Source organism: Pimephales promelas, chromosome 14, assembly GCF_988280905.1.
Source record: "Pimephales promelas chromosome 14, fPimPro1.hap1.1, whole genome shotgun sequence".
NCBI classification, from domain to species: domain Eukaryota; kingdom Metazoa; phylum Chordata; class Actinopteri; order Cypriniformes; family Leuciscidae; genus Pimephales; species Pimephales promelas.
This window is the reverse complement of record NC_142782.1, coordinates 1,605,003-1,621,263: the sequence shown is the minus strand read 5'-3', so window position 1 is coordinate 1,621,263 and position 16,261 is coordinate 1,605,003. Positions and strand designations below refer to the sequence as shown.

The window sequence follows — 16,261 nt, the reverse complement described above, 5'->3', positions numbered from 1 at the left end:
TGTGCATGTTGTGTGTCTGCAGGGGTCTTGGCGGGTCACGATAACCGCGTCAGCTGCTTGGGCGTCACTGATGATGGGATGGCTGTGGCTACTGGCTCCTGGGATAGTTTCCTGAAGATCTGGAATTAAAGCCGCAAGGTAAACGGGTCAGTTTCGGCCACATCTCGTTTAACTCGTCAAACTTGACCAGTGGTGAGCGTGAAGCGACGCTGCGATATCAAGGTCACGCCCCTTACTCCACGTAAAGTAGTAATTAGTTACTGTAATTTAATTACTTTTCCCTTGAAAATGTAAAGTAAGGGATTACTCTTCATTTACTCTTCAGTTACTTCTGATGTAATTGAGGTAAATACTGTGTGTAGATCAATCCGATCTCGCAGCGATTCGTATGCATTTTATGAGGTGTCTAAATTTCGTATGAATTATTGTAAAATATGTTTGAAAAAAGTGTGAAATGCCATGTGATCAGACATAAAACAATAGTGGGATTAACATCAAAATGTATTGTCTGATGCTAAAAAGTATGGTTTTATAATGTAACCTTCTCCACCATGGTCAGTTTAAGGATAATTCATGCAACTTTATAGTATTTATTTCAAAGAATTAAAACAGATTAATGTCTATCCTTGTATTATTCAGCTGGATGAGATTGATATGGGGTTTTGAAAGTAATTAAATACTTTTTAGAGCGAGTAATTAGTACAGTAATCTAATTACACTGTTGAAGAGGTAATCAATTACTTTTTTTAGAGTAACTTACCCAACACTGCTCAAAACATCATTGTCCATCATCAGCACACATGCACATCTCTACTGCCCTCTGCTGTCATTAAACACATCAATTCAGTTACAAGCCTTAAATGGTGCAAGAAAAGTCTAAATTGTTTGAGATGTCTTAAATTTAGGACAGGAAATCAAGATATAACCTAATTAGATGATTAACGTCAAAAGGCAATACATTGAGGACCAGTGATGCTCTCCACATCTCGCTTTAGTGTGTTTGAGCATGAATGCAGTTCTTCTCTATATGAGTGTCAGTGTTTCTGAACTCCTGAAACGCCTCCATTGTAGTCTTAAGATTCTTCCGGGAATGAACACTCCTCATTATAATAATTAATGTGCAGAATAAAGGGGCGGGGCCTGGTTGAGTTGGTCAGTAGTGTGTTAAACTGGCACTTATGAAAATGGAGCGTTACTGATACTGACAGACTGGGAAGAGAAGAGCCGCAACAATGGACAATATGGGGAAATAATCATTTAAGCAGGAAAACCTGTTCTAGTAGAGCCCGAAAACATCATCAGGACCCCAAATAGATCCTCTTCTGATAAATGTGGCTCGCAGTAAATGAAAACCAAGCTGATGAATAATGACAGTGTGTGTGTATTGTAATAAGTTGTAGATATGTCATCTATTTGAGTGTGAGTAATCGCCCTTTAATTCGCATGCATTGATATATCGGTACATAAACCATTCAATACAGTGTGTGTGTGTGTGTGTGTATTGAATGAAGCATCCTGATAATCAGTGCTAATCCCAGTCTGTTTAACCCCGTGTCATCTTCACTTTTGGAGAAATCAAGCTAAAATTCAAAACATGACTTGTTCAGAGTTTCGGCTTTGATTTTCTTGCGTCCACCAGGTTTGAAAAAAAATTATTTCATTTAAAATGAATAATTTGTTACATTTGAATAAATTCAAACTTTTTATTTCACTTCTACAAAGATTCACTTCGACCAATCTTACGTCTGTATTTTAAAGCGTTCTTGCAAACAACCATCGACGTTCAGATTTTTCACGTTTATTCAAAAAAGGAGGCGTGACACTTAATCAAGTGTACTGAAGTAGAAAAAAAATATTTCGATTTTAAAGTAAACGTTTCCTTTCCTCTCTTCCCAGATCGCATCCGGACTCTAAGGTTGACTGGAAGACCATTCCAAAATGAAAATGTTCGATTTTATTCTCCTCTCTCCTTCTCAAACACAACAGAACTGACCCCCGACATCTGTACACGGCAAAAGAGCAAAAATATCTCCTTTGGAAAAGAAAAAGAGCACAATGTTACACTCAGCTAGATTGTAGTTGGCAAGGGGATTAAAGTTGATAATTGTGCATCCTTCTGGGACCATTTCTGAGACATAAAGACACTCATTCCACTGCTCCGTCATTATGCTAACGTCATCTCTCTTTAGCGTTGAAAGCAGGCGTGTTTTCTTGCTCGATAGCTTTATGGGCCGTTTTTGGACCTCTTTGCCCCAGTCAGGATCGCACATGTGCTTTTCTCTTCTAGTTTTGAAATATTTTGGGATCAAATTGGTAGTTAAAACTGTTAAAATCCGTCTTTACGTAAAGGATTTGATCAGGGGTCCATTAGCTGCTATCAGGCCTGTATATTTAATCCTGGGAAATTTGATTAACACATTTTTTGTTTGCACAAGTAATACAATTTTTCAAAAACGTCAACTAACCAAGCACGTGCTGTTCATGATGACGAATGCTCGATGAAACCATGTCAATTTTAACCATACTTCCGCTCATGCTTTTTCGTGTGTGGAAAATGACGAGTAATTCAGTGAAGATTAACCAATCATTTTAATCATTTTATTATTTTATATTTTTCTCTCTTTGATGTGGAGGATGTTGAAGGAGGGGTGGACGGTTCTTCATTATTTTATTTTATTTTTTGGTTTCAACAGAGGTGCTCGTTCTGTGCTTGGAAAACAGTTACTACTCTGTGAATGACATGTTGTATAAATCAATGTTTGAAAATAATGATATTGAAAACTTTTTAAGTTAAAAAATTTACAAAAAAAAATCTTATTTTGGTTGTCTGCCATGGGTGGGAAACTCGTAGAATCGCATGCTGTAGAATTGCTTAAAAGAGGTGCATATGGAACTAAGTCCTTGATGTTTTCTTCTTTTTTTTTTTTTCTTTTTTTTTAATAATAACCTGTTTATTAGATCACCAGTATTTATTTTACTTTTTTCTTTTGCTACTCTGTGCATACACAACTTAGTTTAACTTTTAAAGCTATGCACTTAAGAGAAGCAAACATGTTGATCACAAAAATGAATGGTGAGTTGTTCTGTCCATGGAGAGTTTGTGAATCCCCACACACACACACACACACACACACACACACCCTGTACAAAAACACACTCTCAAATAACTAGAACAAAGAAATCTCTCTCTCTGTGTAGCAAAAGAAAAATTTCCGACACGAAGACAGTGCTAGAGACATTTTGTAACAAACAGGTTTTCTGTTCTTTAATAAAAAAGGAAAAAAGTAACGCAGCATCTGAACGGCAGACGTTTTTTTTGTCATTTCCTCTCGACATGTATCCTTCGCTGTAGTGGCATTTCTTCCATTCTGTTATTTCTCTGCAACATTCTGTACAAAAACAAAAGAGTGCTGTCGTTGTGCGTTAGGCCTGGAGTCGGCAAGAAAAATAAAAGACTAAAAAAAGAACTAAATTTGCTTTTCTTTCTCCCTCTCTTCTCTTCCCTGTCCTCTCTCCACACGGATAACCCCTCCCCTCCCCCCACTGTCCCCTTATACATCTTTTGTATTTAATTTTAAAGTCAGTGTACAACAGAAAGCTGGATGCAAGATAGAAACTATATTAAAATGTACTGTTATTTAAGATGTAATAAAAGCAGTTTGAGACGATCTTACGCTGTTTCTCCCTTTTTTTTTTATAATGAATTGATGATTTTCTGCAGGATTCCTGAAAGGAGAGACACTGAAGGTTGTACACGGGTTTGGTCTGTAGGTGGAGCTGTGATCAAACTATTACTGTATTCTTAGTGCACAAGGTCACATGCTAATTTATAATGTGATCAGAAGACAGTTGAGTCTCACACACACACTGTCGCTTAATCACTCTCACACACACACACTCAGTCACTCTCTCTCTCACACACTCAGTCAGTCAGTTACTCTGTCACTTGCACACACATTCACTCACTCTCATACACTCATCCCTCACTTAAAGTCAGTCACTCCCTCACTTACTGTACACAATCAGTCAGTCACTCACTCTCACACACTCAGTCACTCACTCCCTCACTTGCACACTCAGTCTTTCACACACTTACACACTGTCAGTCACTCATTACCTCACTTACACACTTAGTCAGTCACTCCCTCACGCACGCAGTCACTCATTTACGAAAAAAATCGTACATATTGTGCCTTTAAATGCTGGATTTTCACCACAGGGGGAATTTTGTGATACTATGTAGTAATTATACAATAATTATGATACATTTGTTTTCAAATCCTTTACAATACCGTAAAAGTATGCTAATGAATCCCTAGAGAACACCAAAGAATATTTCCAGTTGATGAAATATGCAGTATGTGTATTTGCAGGCATTACATTTGACTGTTGTACATGTCACGAGCACCAGATGGCGCTGTTGACACACTCCGATGATTTCAGTCTTATCCCTATTCAAATTAAATCAGGAGAAATTCTCAGAGATTCATTTCGTGATCTCAAACACGTCCGATGCAGTAAGAGCCTGTTTTCCTCTCGCTTTGGATGTGAAGGAGTCGGAAATGTCGTCAACGATTCATTCTTTGTTTTTTTGTTTTGTTTTTTTAATAGTAAGTTACTTGGTGTGAAAGGAGGATTTAAAACGTTACGGGTTTGAGTGTGAACGGACCGTTAAAGTCTATGACATCATTCTGATTGCTTGTAATTTACAGCACACTTTCCCTCATTAACCCACATTATTTCAGTGGCTATTCAAATCTGTTGTAGAAACTGTTATAATAACAAAAGCTATAATAAAAGTTATAATAACATCACATTAGTAGATAAAATAAATATCTGAAGTCAACGGAGATCTCCACGTCACGCGCAGGGAGCCGGTTCATCCTGGCTTCCGGTATCCTAACTGTCAAACCGCAGTGAGTCATGGGATTTGAGTTTTTTGCTCCATTTGTGACCTCGCAAAAGCGGATGAAATAAACTACATTTCCCATTAAAAAGCCCAAGAAGGAGTCCTCCATTCCGACAGATCCTTCGGTAGATTACAGCCTCTTCTCCTCTCTCCGTGTTATTGAGGGGGAGCGGAGCGGAGAGGAGCTGATCGATCCGCGGTCATGGAGGAATAAAAGCACACGCTCCTCATCCATCACCCGCTCCCGAGCAGGAATATATCACGGTCATGCAGCGCGCGCACGGGAGGATCTGAGCGCGACTGCCGTTAAAGATGATGTCCGCGGAGGAGCAGCAGCGCGAGTGGATCGGGGCGTCGCGGGAGTCGGAGGAGGTGCAGCGGCTGTCCCGGGAACTGGCCGAGACCACGCAGGAGAAGATCCAGGCGGCGGAGTACGGGCTCGCGGTGCTGGAGGAGAAGCAGCAGCTCAAGCTGCGGTACGACGAGCTGGAGGCGGAGTGCGAGAGCGTGCGTCAGGAGCTCGAGCTGCTGAGAGAGGTAACGGACACCACTGCGATACCAACGCGCCGCGACGCGATTATTATCAACGCCCGCGGAACGCTGCCGTATTATGTGTTTGTGGTGTAAATGATGGGGTTTTGTAGGCCAGGGGGTTTCCAATCTCCGAGAGGCCGCGGTACACCGAATATGGTCATCCCCTGGAGACACAGACTCCATCTTAAGATAAAGAGAATAAATATATAAAAAAATATGTGTGTGTGTATAAAACCCAATTCGTACCCATTTAAATAGCATACACAATACAAAAATGTTATAATAGGGCTACCAGTTTAAAGCATTATTCTGAAATATTATCGTGATCATCCTTGGGAGACAGCCCCTCCATCTTAAGACTTATATTTTCAATATATTTAAAATCTATAAAAATCTCTCTATATATATATATATATATTAGTACCAGTTTAAAGCATTATTCGAATATATTGAAGAGTCTGTTAAGATTTATTTAAATCAATTAAATTTTATTGTTTACATATTTTAATGTTTATTTTACTCACATTGTTTACCTAATCTAGCGTTATATGCATCTACTTTTTTTTTTTTCAAATCAAAATTCTATATATTTTACTATTGGTTGTTTTAATATATTTATTTAATTATTATTATTTTTTTTACAACATTTTTCTCGAAACACTCCCCCATCCCCAGATTGATGTTTATGTAGATGATGGTGAAATGTGTTGGTGAAACGCTGTGATTGTGTCTGAGAGATGGTAATGCTGCTTTCATGAAGATGAAGAAGATTAAGAGAAGATTAATCCAATGATTATTTCCCGAAATTCATTATTCTGCTTCAGTTTTTCATGTCACTTATTATATCCCACAATCCTTTGGCGGTGGTTGGGAATAATAACAAAATAAAAATAGTTTCTGATGAAGCAGACGACAAGTTCACCATAAATGGCCTTTTCTCAAATTTTGATTTATATATATGTAACCCATTAGTGGGATTTAACACCGCAAAAAGAAAAGGAGGAAAAATATCTACTTGGGTCTGAGCTCACCAAATACCTATAATTCACAGTTTATAATGGTATCTGGAGTCCCGGGTTCGGGGTCTCACACCTTGCAATAAAAAAAAATTAAATGTGTGTCTGCACTTGTTTAAATTAATGTCGGTAGTGCTAACTGGAAAAAGTAAATAAATGAAAATGATATTAAATAAACCAATGAATAAACTTCAATATAAAATAGAATGAATTAATAAATGATAATGAAAGGAATTAACAGATAGGTCAATCAGATCACTGAACAGTAACTGTTTACTTGAATGTCATTGCGCACGAATCGCTTTCACACATCACATCACATTAGAATCCCATTTGACAAATCACCATTTCGAAATAAAGAAAAAAAAAAAAAACAATGACCATCAAAGGACACTAAAATATATAAAAGAAAAATAAAATAAAAAATAAAGAAAAATCAGTTCGTGTTCACAGCAGTATAAGTGCCATGCAAATGACTAAGTTCAGTTTCATTGGAATGTGACTCAGTTCAATTTGTTCGTAAAGTGACTCGGTTCAATTTGTTCGAAATGTGACTCAGTTCATTGAGAAGATGGAGATGACTCAGTTCGCGTGAAAGTGAAAATGACTCAGTTCGCGTGAAAGTGGAAATGACTCAGTTGGGTTTGTTTGTTTGCGTAAATGCCTACTAAACTCCGTGCAGTGATGAAAGCCGAACGTGAAGAGTTTCTTGAGTGAAGAGTCCCTTGAGTGAGTCCCTGATGACGCAATTCCTCCAGTGGAAATCCAGCGCGTTCTCCCTCACGGCGCAACTCAAACACGATCCCAGAGCGTTGAAACAATCCCAACTAATACAATGAAACAGTTCAGACATCGATTTAGAACAATATTAATGACGATGGATTTGATTAACGAGAGCTCACACATGTGGCTCACGTCTCTCTCTTCAATGATCTGGCGCGCATGTGTCGTCAGCATCCATCGCAAAAATGCATTTAACATTCAATAATATTTAAACTTACATTATTCCCATCACATAAATGTGCAACCAGTTTTTAACAAGTATACTACTGCAGCATAAGTGCTTTACATGTTCTCTATTGCACACTATATACTCAATCACAAACACCATTAACCATCCACATTTTCTTATATGAACAAACACAAACTTGAACATTATTCATGAAAATATGACCCAATTGTGACTTACCTAATACAATGAAACAGTTCAGACATCGATTTAGAACAATATTAATGACGATGGATTTGATTAACGAGAGCTCACACATGTGGCTCACGTCTCTCTCTTCAATGATCTGGCGCGCATGTGACGTCAGCACCCATCGACGCAATGAATTATTTTCACCACTCCGCAAAAACAAAATAGTAATTAAAATAAAAATAAAACTAAAACATATGTCTGAACATTTCATGCATTAGGCAAGGAAAAAAAAATATGTATATAAACAAAACAAAACAAAAAAAAATACATGAAAATACATAGCAACACAGCCTCAATTAATTGGGTGGGTTACATCCTCCCCTGCTGAAACTCTGATGTCCTCATCAGATACTTAATTAGATACATGACCCACAAGGCTAAATAACAATTCACTTTGAGTTTGTTGCACTCTCATCTGTTGTTGCATCATTTCAAGTACTTGGCTAAAATAACTTGATTTGGGTTCTACATGAACACTCTGCTTTCCACATTGTGCTTTCCAAACAAAATCTTTCAATTTACTTGGGGGTCTTTTCTCTCTTTGGGACCTCCTTAACTCAACATGAGAATCAAGTTTCCCTTCAGCACTCAACTCATCGGGATGAACTGACACCTCATTGACATCATCCTCTAAGGGCGAGACATCTTGCTGGATTACAGTCTCATTAACATCATCCACATTGTTTTCAACAGATTGAGTGCCTTGCCAATCACCTTTCTGAATTTCAACTTCATGCTCATTCAACAAACTGTGAGATACAAAAGGTTCAGAGACTTCTTGCAAGACTGTCCCCAACTGGAACTCTGGGGCATAAGGATTCAGAGACATATTGTGACCTTCAATTTCCACACTCTCATCACAACATTCAGCCTCCATATCCCCTTCCAACTCAAGTTTACGCCTCCTGCGTGTAACTGCTCCTTCGACAACCGGAGCCTCATCAATCTCATCATGACTCGTTGGAAGAAACCCACATGGAAGTAAAAGATCTCTGTGCAGGACACGCTCAGGGCCTTCGCAGTTCTCAGGCTGAATAACATACACGGGGATCTCTGCATTAGGCTGCTTTACCACCACATAGATGGTGGATTCCCAACGATCTGCAATCTTGTGCTTTCTCCGGATGTTAACATTTCTTACAAGAACGCGATCGCCAACTTCTACTGTAGCAGCAGTCACTTTCTTATCCCATCTAGCTTTATTCATCAATTGCCTCTTTTCCGCATTTTGAACTGCCAATTGATAAGCGTACCTCAACCTTCGTTTCAACTCACTGACATAATGAGTATGCGTTTTGGAATTATGCCCCTTTGGGTTAATCCCGAAGCAAAGGTCAATTGGGAGACGAGGTTGGCGTCCGAACATAAGAAAGAAAGGAGTCTCACCAGTCGCATCATTTCTAGTGCAATTGTACGCATGCACTACAGGACGGACATATTTTCTCCAATGTTCCTTCTTTTTATCACTAAGGGTTCCCAGTAAATCCAGTAGGGTTCGATTAAATCTTTCTACTGGGTTTCCCCGCGGGTGATAAGGTGTAGTGCGGGACTTAACTCCTGCTAGTGTGCACAACTCTTTCACAAGATCGGACTCAAAATTTGCCCCCTGATCACTATGTATTCTCTTAGGAAAACCAAAACTGCAAATCAGATTTTCCCACAGCACCGAGGCCACCGTTTTGGCTGTTTGGTCTTTGGTTGGAAATGCCCAAGAAAACTTAGTGAAAAAATCAGTAATGACTAATATGTTGCGGGTGTCATTTGAATCTGGCTCTAATGAAAGATAGTCAATACAAACTAATTCCAAGGGAGAATAAGCTTTGATGTTCACTAGTTCTGCAGCTCTTTGTGCACGAGCCTTTCTCTTGACGCATCTCTCGCAAGTCCTGCACTTTTTCTCCACATATTCTGCCATTTTAGGCCAATAAAATCTGCCCCTTGCGAGCTCCAGTGTCCTCTCATACCCCATGTGCCCTGTCTCGTCATGAACTCCTTCAAGAGCCCTGTCTCTAAGACTCGGGGGAACCACCAGCTGCCTGTATTTTTGTCCATACTGATCAGATACTGTACGATACAGAACGCCATCTACTAAATTTAGTCTAGGCCTTTCCCTCAGCATCAGACTCACTTCTTTAGATTCTTTTAGTCTATCCGCATGAGCTAAAGTTTCTCCAGACTCCACAAGGGCAATTATCCTTCCGATGGCTACATCCTCTCTCTGTAACTGGTACCAATCTGCGGGAGTCATACTGGGTAAAGCAGTCTGTCCAGGCCAGTGCTCAGGTTCTATCAAATCATCAGGAACCACATCATCATTGCAAAGAAGCATCTCGACAGCGGGATTCGAGATGACGCTGCCTTCCAGCAGGTCTCCCTCATCACACGGCTGTACGACATGCGTCTCGCAACACACTGAATGTCGCAAACACACCGTTTTGATTGCTTGATGTTCGATGTTTTCAAACTCACTTGCTGCACATTCTGCTCTGCTTATCAAGTTTGCTACTCGTTCGTCGATCTGTATGGCCTCCTCATCATCCATAAGTGGTTTTTGAGGACGACGAGACAGCCCGTCCGCGTCGACATTAGTTTTGCCCGCTCTGTACTTAATATCAAAATCATACATAGACAGAGCCGCGAGCCACCTATGGCCAGCCGCATCCAATTTAGCCGTAGTGAGCACATACACTAATGGATTGTTGTCTGTTAGCACGGTAAACTTTGTGCCATACAAGAAATCGTGAAATTTTTCACACACAGCCCATTTGAGTGCTAAGTACTCTAGCTTGTGCACTGGGTAGTTTTTCTCACTCTTAGAAAGACCACGACTGGCATAGGCGATCACTCTTGTCTTTCCATCTTGAACTTGATACAAAGCAGCACCTATGCCAGTGACACTAGCGTCAGTGTGTAGAATGTATGGTAACTTCCAGTCTGCAAAAGCTAAAACAGGCGCTGTTGTGAGCTTTTGAATGATAGTGTCAAAAGCAACTTGACACTCATTATCCCATTTCCCAGCTAGAGATTGCGCTTTACTCCTAACACGGTAAGATGATGTTGACCGTCCTCTAGTAGAGAATTCACCCTGTAATAACGCATTCAGAGGCTTAACTATCTGGGAGTAGCTTTCAACGAATCGCCGGTAATACCCAGCAAAGCCTAGGAATGACCTCAAATCTCTGACAGTCTTTGGGATGGGCCATTCTGTCAAAGCAGAAATCTTGTCTGGGTCAGGGTGTATGCCTTGCGCAGAAATAACATGCCCTAGATATCTGACGGAAGTTTGAAAGAACTTACACTTGGACGGTGCTAACTTAAGCCCAAACGCGGAGATACGTTGGAGAACCTTCATAAGTCTAGCCTCATGTTCTTCAAGTGTGTCAGAGAAAATGATCAAGTCGTCAAGAAAAGCTATAACTTCCTGCAAATTCAAACCCGCCATGACTTTCTCCATGGTTCTCTGAAAAGTGGCTGGAGAATTCGTCAGCCCTTGTGGTAAACGCCGAAATTGCCAATTTCCAAATGGCGTAGTGAACGCAGTTTTGGGGCGATCACTCTCTTCCACCTCCAACTGGTAATATCCACTTTTTAAATCTAGGACCGTAAACCACTTCGAACCTGACAGCAATGTAAAGGTTTCCTCGATCCTGGGAAGAGGATATGCATCTCCCTTTGTCAACTTATTTAGTTTGCGATAATCAACCACCATTCTCAAGTCACCGTTTTTCTTCCTCACCAGTACTACTGGTGAAGCGTAGGGACTATTTGATTCTTCTATAATCTCACTAGCAAGCAGATCTAACAAGTGTTTCCTTAAGTCCTCAAAGTCAGCTGGAGAGACACGACGAGTACGCTCTTTGAACGGAACATGCTCAATTAGCTCTATCCTATGTGCCACGCCTGACACTCGTCCCACATCTAGATCATGCTTGGCAAATGCACTTGATGCCTCACGGTTTATTCTTCCCACTATGCGAGCTTTGAGCTCCTCAGAAATGGGGGAACCATCAAAATCGAGAACCACAGGATCGTCTGCCTTTACCATAAGACTTGCCATCAGAGAAGTGGTAGTTTGAGAAGTACTAGCATTATCAAATATAGGCAGAGACTTCATCCATTCCACCACTGAACACTCAGCGAGAACGCCTTTTGGCTGCAAGGTCACACTGTGGTCTGAAACATTTCGAATGACCACTTTGACTTTATTTCGAGCTCTAGCCTCAGCTTGTATCAACTTACATTCCACGACTAAACCACCTGGAAGATGATGCATCACTGGTTCATCAATGATCATTGTCTTGCTCTGGCCGAAATCTTTAGCCCGATACACCCCGGTCACTTCACACTTTTCACCTTTACTGATCGTTACAGATCTCTTACCCGACAGTCTAACTGGGGTGAGGCACTGTGCCCCTTTACAAGGTGTCGAAGTAGCTTCACAAGTACTATAAGCAGCCATCCAGTCACTGCTAATGGGCATTTGCGGTAGGTAATTCTTTTCCTGCACCGTGTTACAATCTTGTACAAGATGACGGAGAACATTTGTACCCACTAACAAGGGCGACCGAGCACTGTAGGTTTGATCAGGACAGACCAGCGCTAGTACGGCAACCACTGCATCTGTTCCACAAGCAGACTTCGGAAACTGGACATCGATTTCAATGTATCCTAGATAAGGGACTAATTGCCCTGCAGCCCCCTCAACCCGGAGTAGTTCTACCATGGGGGTAATACCCCTATGCTGTAAACACTGCTTGTAGAAAGATTCAGCTACACAAGTCACCTGTGACCCAGTGTCAATTAGACAACAACATTCAATTCCATCCACCCAAGCCTGACTTTCCCAAGGTTCTCCAACTAATCCCCTAGGAACCTGGTTTGTCTTTTCTATGGAACCTTTTACAACTCCAGCCTCTGTTTGTTCCACAACAGAGGCTACTCCATGTTTAAATGAGCAGCGGGTGTCGTCACTTTGTTTGGAAGACTCCTTTGCTCATGTCTCTGCACCAGCCTTTTCTGCACCAAGGCTGCATTCACTGGATTAGTGCACTGTTGCAAATAATGAGAATCCTCACCACAGCGATAACAAAATCCACTCATGGGCAGTGACTTAGCTTGAGTTTGAGGCACAGGGCGTGAGGACTTCCCTTCTTTGCTCCCTTTCTTGTTTGGCACTTTTGACTGGTGTTGATCATATGGCAGTTTCTTCACTGAAACTGGCTTTGGTGCTTTTGCTTTAGCTACCTCAGCTTCAAGCTCTCTAATGCGTTCTGTCAAGGCCAGATTTACTTGTGCTTCCCCAGAGTTTGCTACAAATCCCTGGTCAGCAAGAACATGCACTTGGCTCTGCGCTCTAACAGGAGGCATGCATAAATGGACATTCATACGTTTCTCTTTAAGCTGCTTCTCATGCTCGAAAGACCTCAGTTTGAAAAGCAAGCTGGAATAGCTCAAATCGGGATGTAAAGAATCTGATAGCAAATCTTTAAGACGCAACTGCGTTATCAGGACATCATCCCAGCACCCTCTGATGAACTGCTTGAGAAGCAAAGTGTCAGAATGTTTGCCAACCACTCCCTTCTTTTCAACCACCTCCTGCATCAAGGAATGAAGACGCCTCAAATAATCAGAGGGCTTTTCACCTCGGTTTTGGTGCGTCTCGATAAACTGAATGTACAGATCATCTCCCCCTGTGACACTACCATAAGCTTTATCTAGCTCCCGTGCGTACGTTTCTGGTGGCGCATTTGTACCTACTCCTAGCGCAACATTAAGAGCAGGGGGAAGGAGACTATCCAAAATGTGCCTTCTCTTATGCCTCTCCATCAGAGAAGTGTCGGAAAGTAGCTGCCTAGCGTACAATTGCCACGTGGCGAAATCAACTTCCCCACTAGGCTTGGGGCAATGTCCGGAAAACATTCTTAATTTAGGGGGTAAGGGAACATGTCCCTGGTAATCAGAGTCATGTTTCACCACATGTTCCACCACTACCCGCTGTACGTCCTGTGGTATAGTAAAAGTGATAGGAGTTTCGTGTGTTGCGTTTCTACCCACAGGAGGTGAATCGGTTCGAATTGCAAAAGACACTTTTGATGCCGAATTGGCGGCTACAGTAGGCGTTGCTGCTGGCATTGCATTACCAAACTTTCTTGGAGCAGGGGTTGAAGTGGAGGGGCCCCTATCAACACCATCAGCTATGTGTGCAAGCTTAGTCACAACCTGCTGGCTTAGTTCATTTACATCTACACAGTGAAGTTGTGCCAAACTCTCTATTTGCACCAATAGCTGATCAGCCATATCATCCAAGGTTTGACCCGAGTATTTACTCTGTATTGGTGTTGGGGAACTAGGGTGAGGTTGCATATCGTCGAGCTGCCTACCCTCTAGTGGCACAACACCCCATACATTTTGGCCATCTGCATTCAAATACTCTTCTTCAGCTATTAACGGGGTAGTAACCTCCTGAAATTCGCAAAGAAGCTCTCCTGTGAATTTGTCACCTAACCACTCAACTTTCTTCACCTCATCAAGATGATCAAAACATCGCCTCACGTCCATAAGAGTAGTTTTTGGATCTACTTTTGTAAGTATTACAGACCGTTCAGGATCAAAATTATGCTGCTTGCAAAATTCCATTGTGAAAAAAAAATTATTCTGAAAATTAGGACTAAAACCCGATTTTGTCAAACAAGCGCAGCCCCACGTTGGGCGCCAAATTTTTCTCTCTCTATTCTTGGATGTAACCCATTAGTGGGATTTAACACCGCAAAAAGAAAAGGAGGAAAAATATCTACTTGGGTCTGAGCTCACCAAATACCTATAATTCACAGTTTATAATGGTATCTGGAGTCCCGGGTTCGGGGTCTCACACCTTGCAATAAAAAAAAATTAAATGTGTGTCTGCACTTGTTTAAATTAATGTCGGTAGTGCTAACTGGAAAAAGTAAATAAATGAAAATGATATTAAATAAACCAATGAATAAACTTCAATATAAAATAGAATGAATTAATAAATGATAATGAAAGGAATTAACAGATAGGTCAATCAGATCACTGAACAGTAACTGTTTACTTGAATGTCATTGCGCACGAATCGCTTTCACACATCACATCACATTAGAATCCCATTTGACAAATCACCATTTCGAAATAAAGAAAAAAAAAAAAAACAATGACCATCAAAGGACACTAAAATATATAAAAGAAAAATAAAATAAAAAATAAAGAAAAATCAGTTCGTGTTCACAGCAGTATAAGTGCCATGCAAATGACTAAGTTCAGTTTCATTGGAATGTGACTCAGTTCAATTTGTTCGTAAAGTGACTCGGTTCAATTTGTTCGAAATGTGACTCAGTTCATTGAGAAGATGGAGATGACTCAGTTCGCGTGAAAGTGAAAATGACTCAGTTCGCGTGAAAGTGGAAATGACTCAGTTGGGTTTGTTTGTTTGCGTAAATGCCTACTAAACTCCGTGCAGTGATGAAAGCCGAACGTGAAGAGTTTCTTGAGTGAAGAGTCCCTTGAGTGAGTCCCTGATGACGCAATTCCTCCAGTGGAAATCCAGCGCGTTCTCCCTCACGGCGCAACTCAAACACGATCCCAGAGCGTTGAAACAATCCCAACTAATACAATGAAACAGTTCAGACATCGATTTAGAACAATATTAATGACGATGGATTTGATTAACGAGAGCTCACACATGTGGCTCACGTCTCTCTCTTCAATGATCTGGCGCGCATGTGTCGTCAGCATCCATCGCAAAAATGCATTTAACATTCAATAATATTTAAACTTACATTATTCCCATCACATAAATGTGCAACCAGTTTTTAACAAGTATACTACTGCAGCATAAGTGCTTTACATGTTCTCTATTGCACACTATATACTCAATCACAAACACCATTAACCATCCACATTTTCTTATATGAACAAACACAAACTTGAACATTATTCATGAAAATATGACCCAATTGTGACTTACCTAATACAATGAAACAGTTCAGACATCGATTTAGAACAATATTAATGACGATGGATTTGATTAACGAGAGCTCACACATGTGGCTCACGTCTCTCTCTTCAATGATCTGGCGCGCATGTGACGTCAGCACCCATCGACGCAATGAATTATTTTCACCACTCCGCAAAAACAAAATAGTAATTAAAATAAAAATAAAACTAAAACATATGTCTGAACATTTCATGCATTAGGCAAGGAAAAAAAAATATGTATATAAACAAAACAAAACAAAAAAAAATACATGAAAATACATAGCAACACAGCCTCAATTAATTGGGTGGGTTACATATACACACAGGGACATGCATCAGTTGTTGATTGGAAGTTGAAATGCTTAAAATGGAGACAAATAAAGCGCATTTGGAAAATATAGAGTGAATTTTAACTTCACACTGATTTTAATTTTAAAATTTTAATTTCTGTGAGTTTAATTTTCTGGTGGCGAGTTAGCATATGACTCCGGTGCGTTCACAACGTGATAACTGTAATGATTATACATCACGACAATGTTCTGTTTATTGTATTGTTTATCTAATCTAACGTTATATGCATACTTTTTATTATTTTTTGCAGTTTTG

General features: G+C 40.4%; 2 protein-coding genes across 3 annotated transcripts in view; both read left to right on the top strand.

Moving 5' to 3' along the window:
* Positions 1 to 3,668, top strand: part of gnb1a (guanine nucleotide binding protein (G protein), beta polypeptide 1a) — a 49,703-nt gene extending 46,035 nt beyond the window's left edge. Inside the window, exons 10-11 of one of the 2 annotated variants that reach the window (XM_039674648.2) lie at positions 23 to 138; positions 1,897 to 3,668. In XM_039674648.2, the coding sequence (XP_039530582.1) occupies positions 23 to 129 (107 nt within the window). In that variant the 3' untranslated portion in view covers positions 130 to 138; positions 1,897 to 3,668. Of the gene's footprint in view, positions 1 to 22; positions 147 to 1,896 lie in introns of both variants that reach the window. The other variant, XM_089119255.1, reaches the window with a different exon arrangement.
* A 1,267-nt stretch (positions 3,669 to 4,935) lies between these two features.
* Positions 4,936 to 16,261, top strand: part of bicd2a (BICD cargo adaptor 2a) — a 45,065-nt gene continuing 33,739 nt past the window's right edge. The window contains exon 1 of the mRNA XM_039674941.2: positions 4,936 to 5,446. Within this exon, the coding sequence (XP_039530875.1) occupies positions 5,222 to 5,446 (225 nt within the window). The 5' untranslated portion in view covers positions 4,936 to 5,221. The remainder of the gene's footprint in view (positions 5,447 to 16,261) is intronic.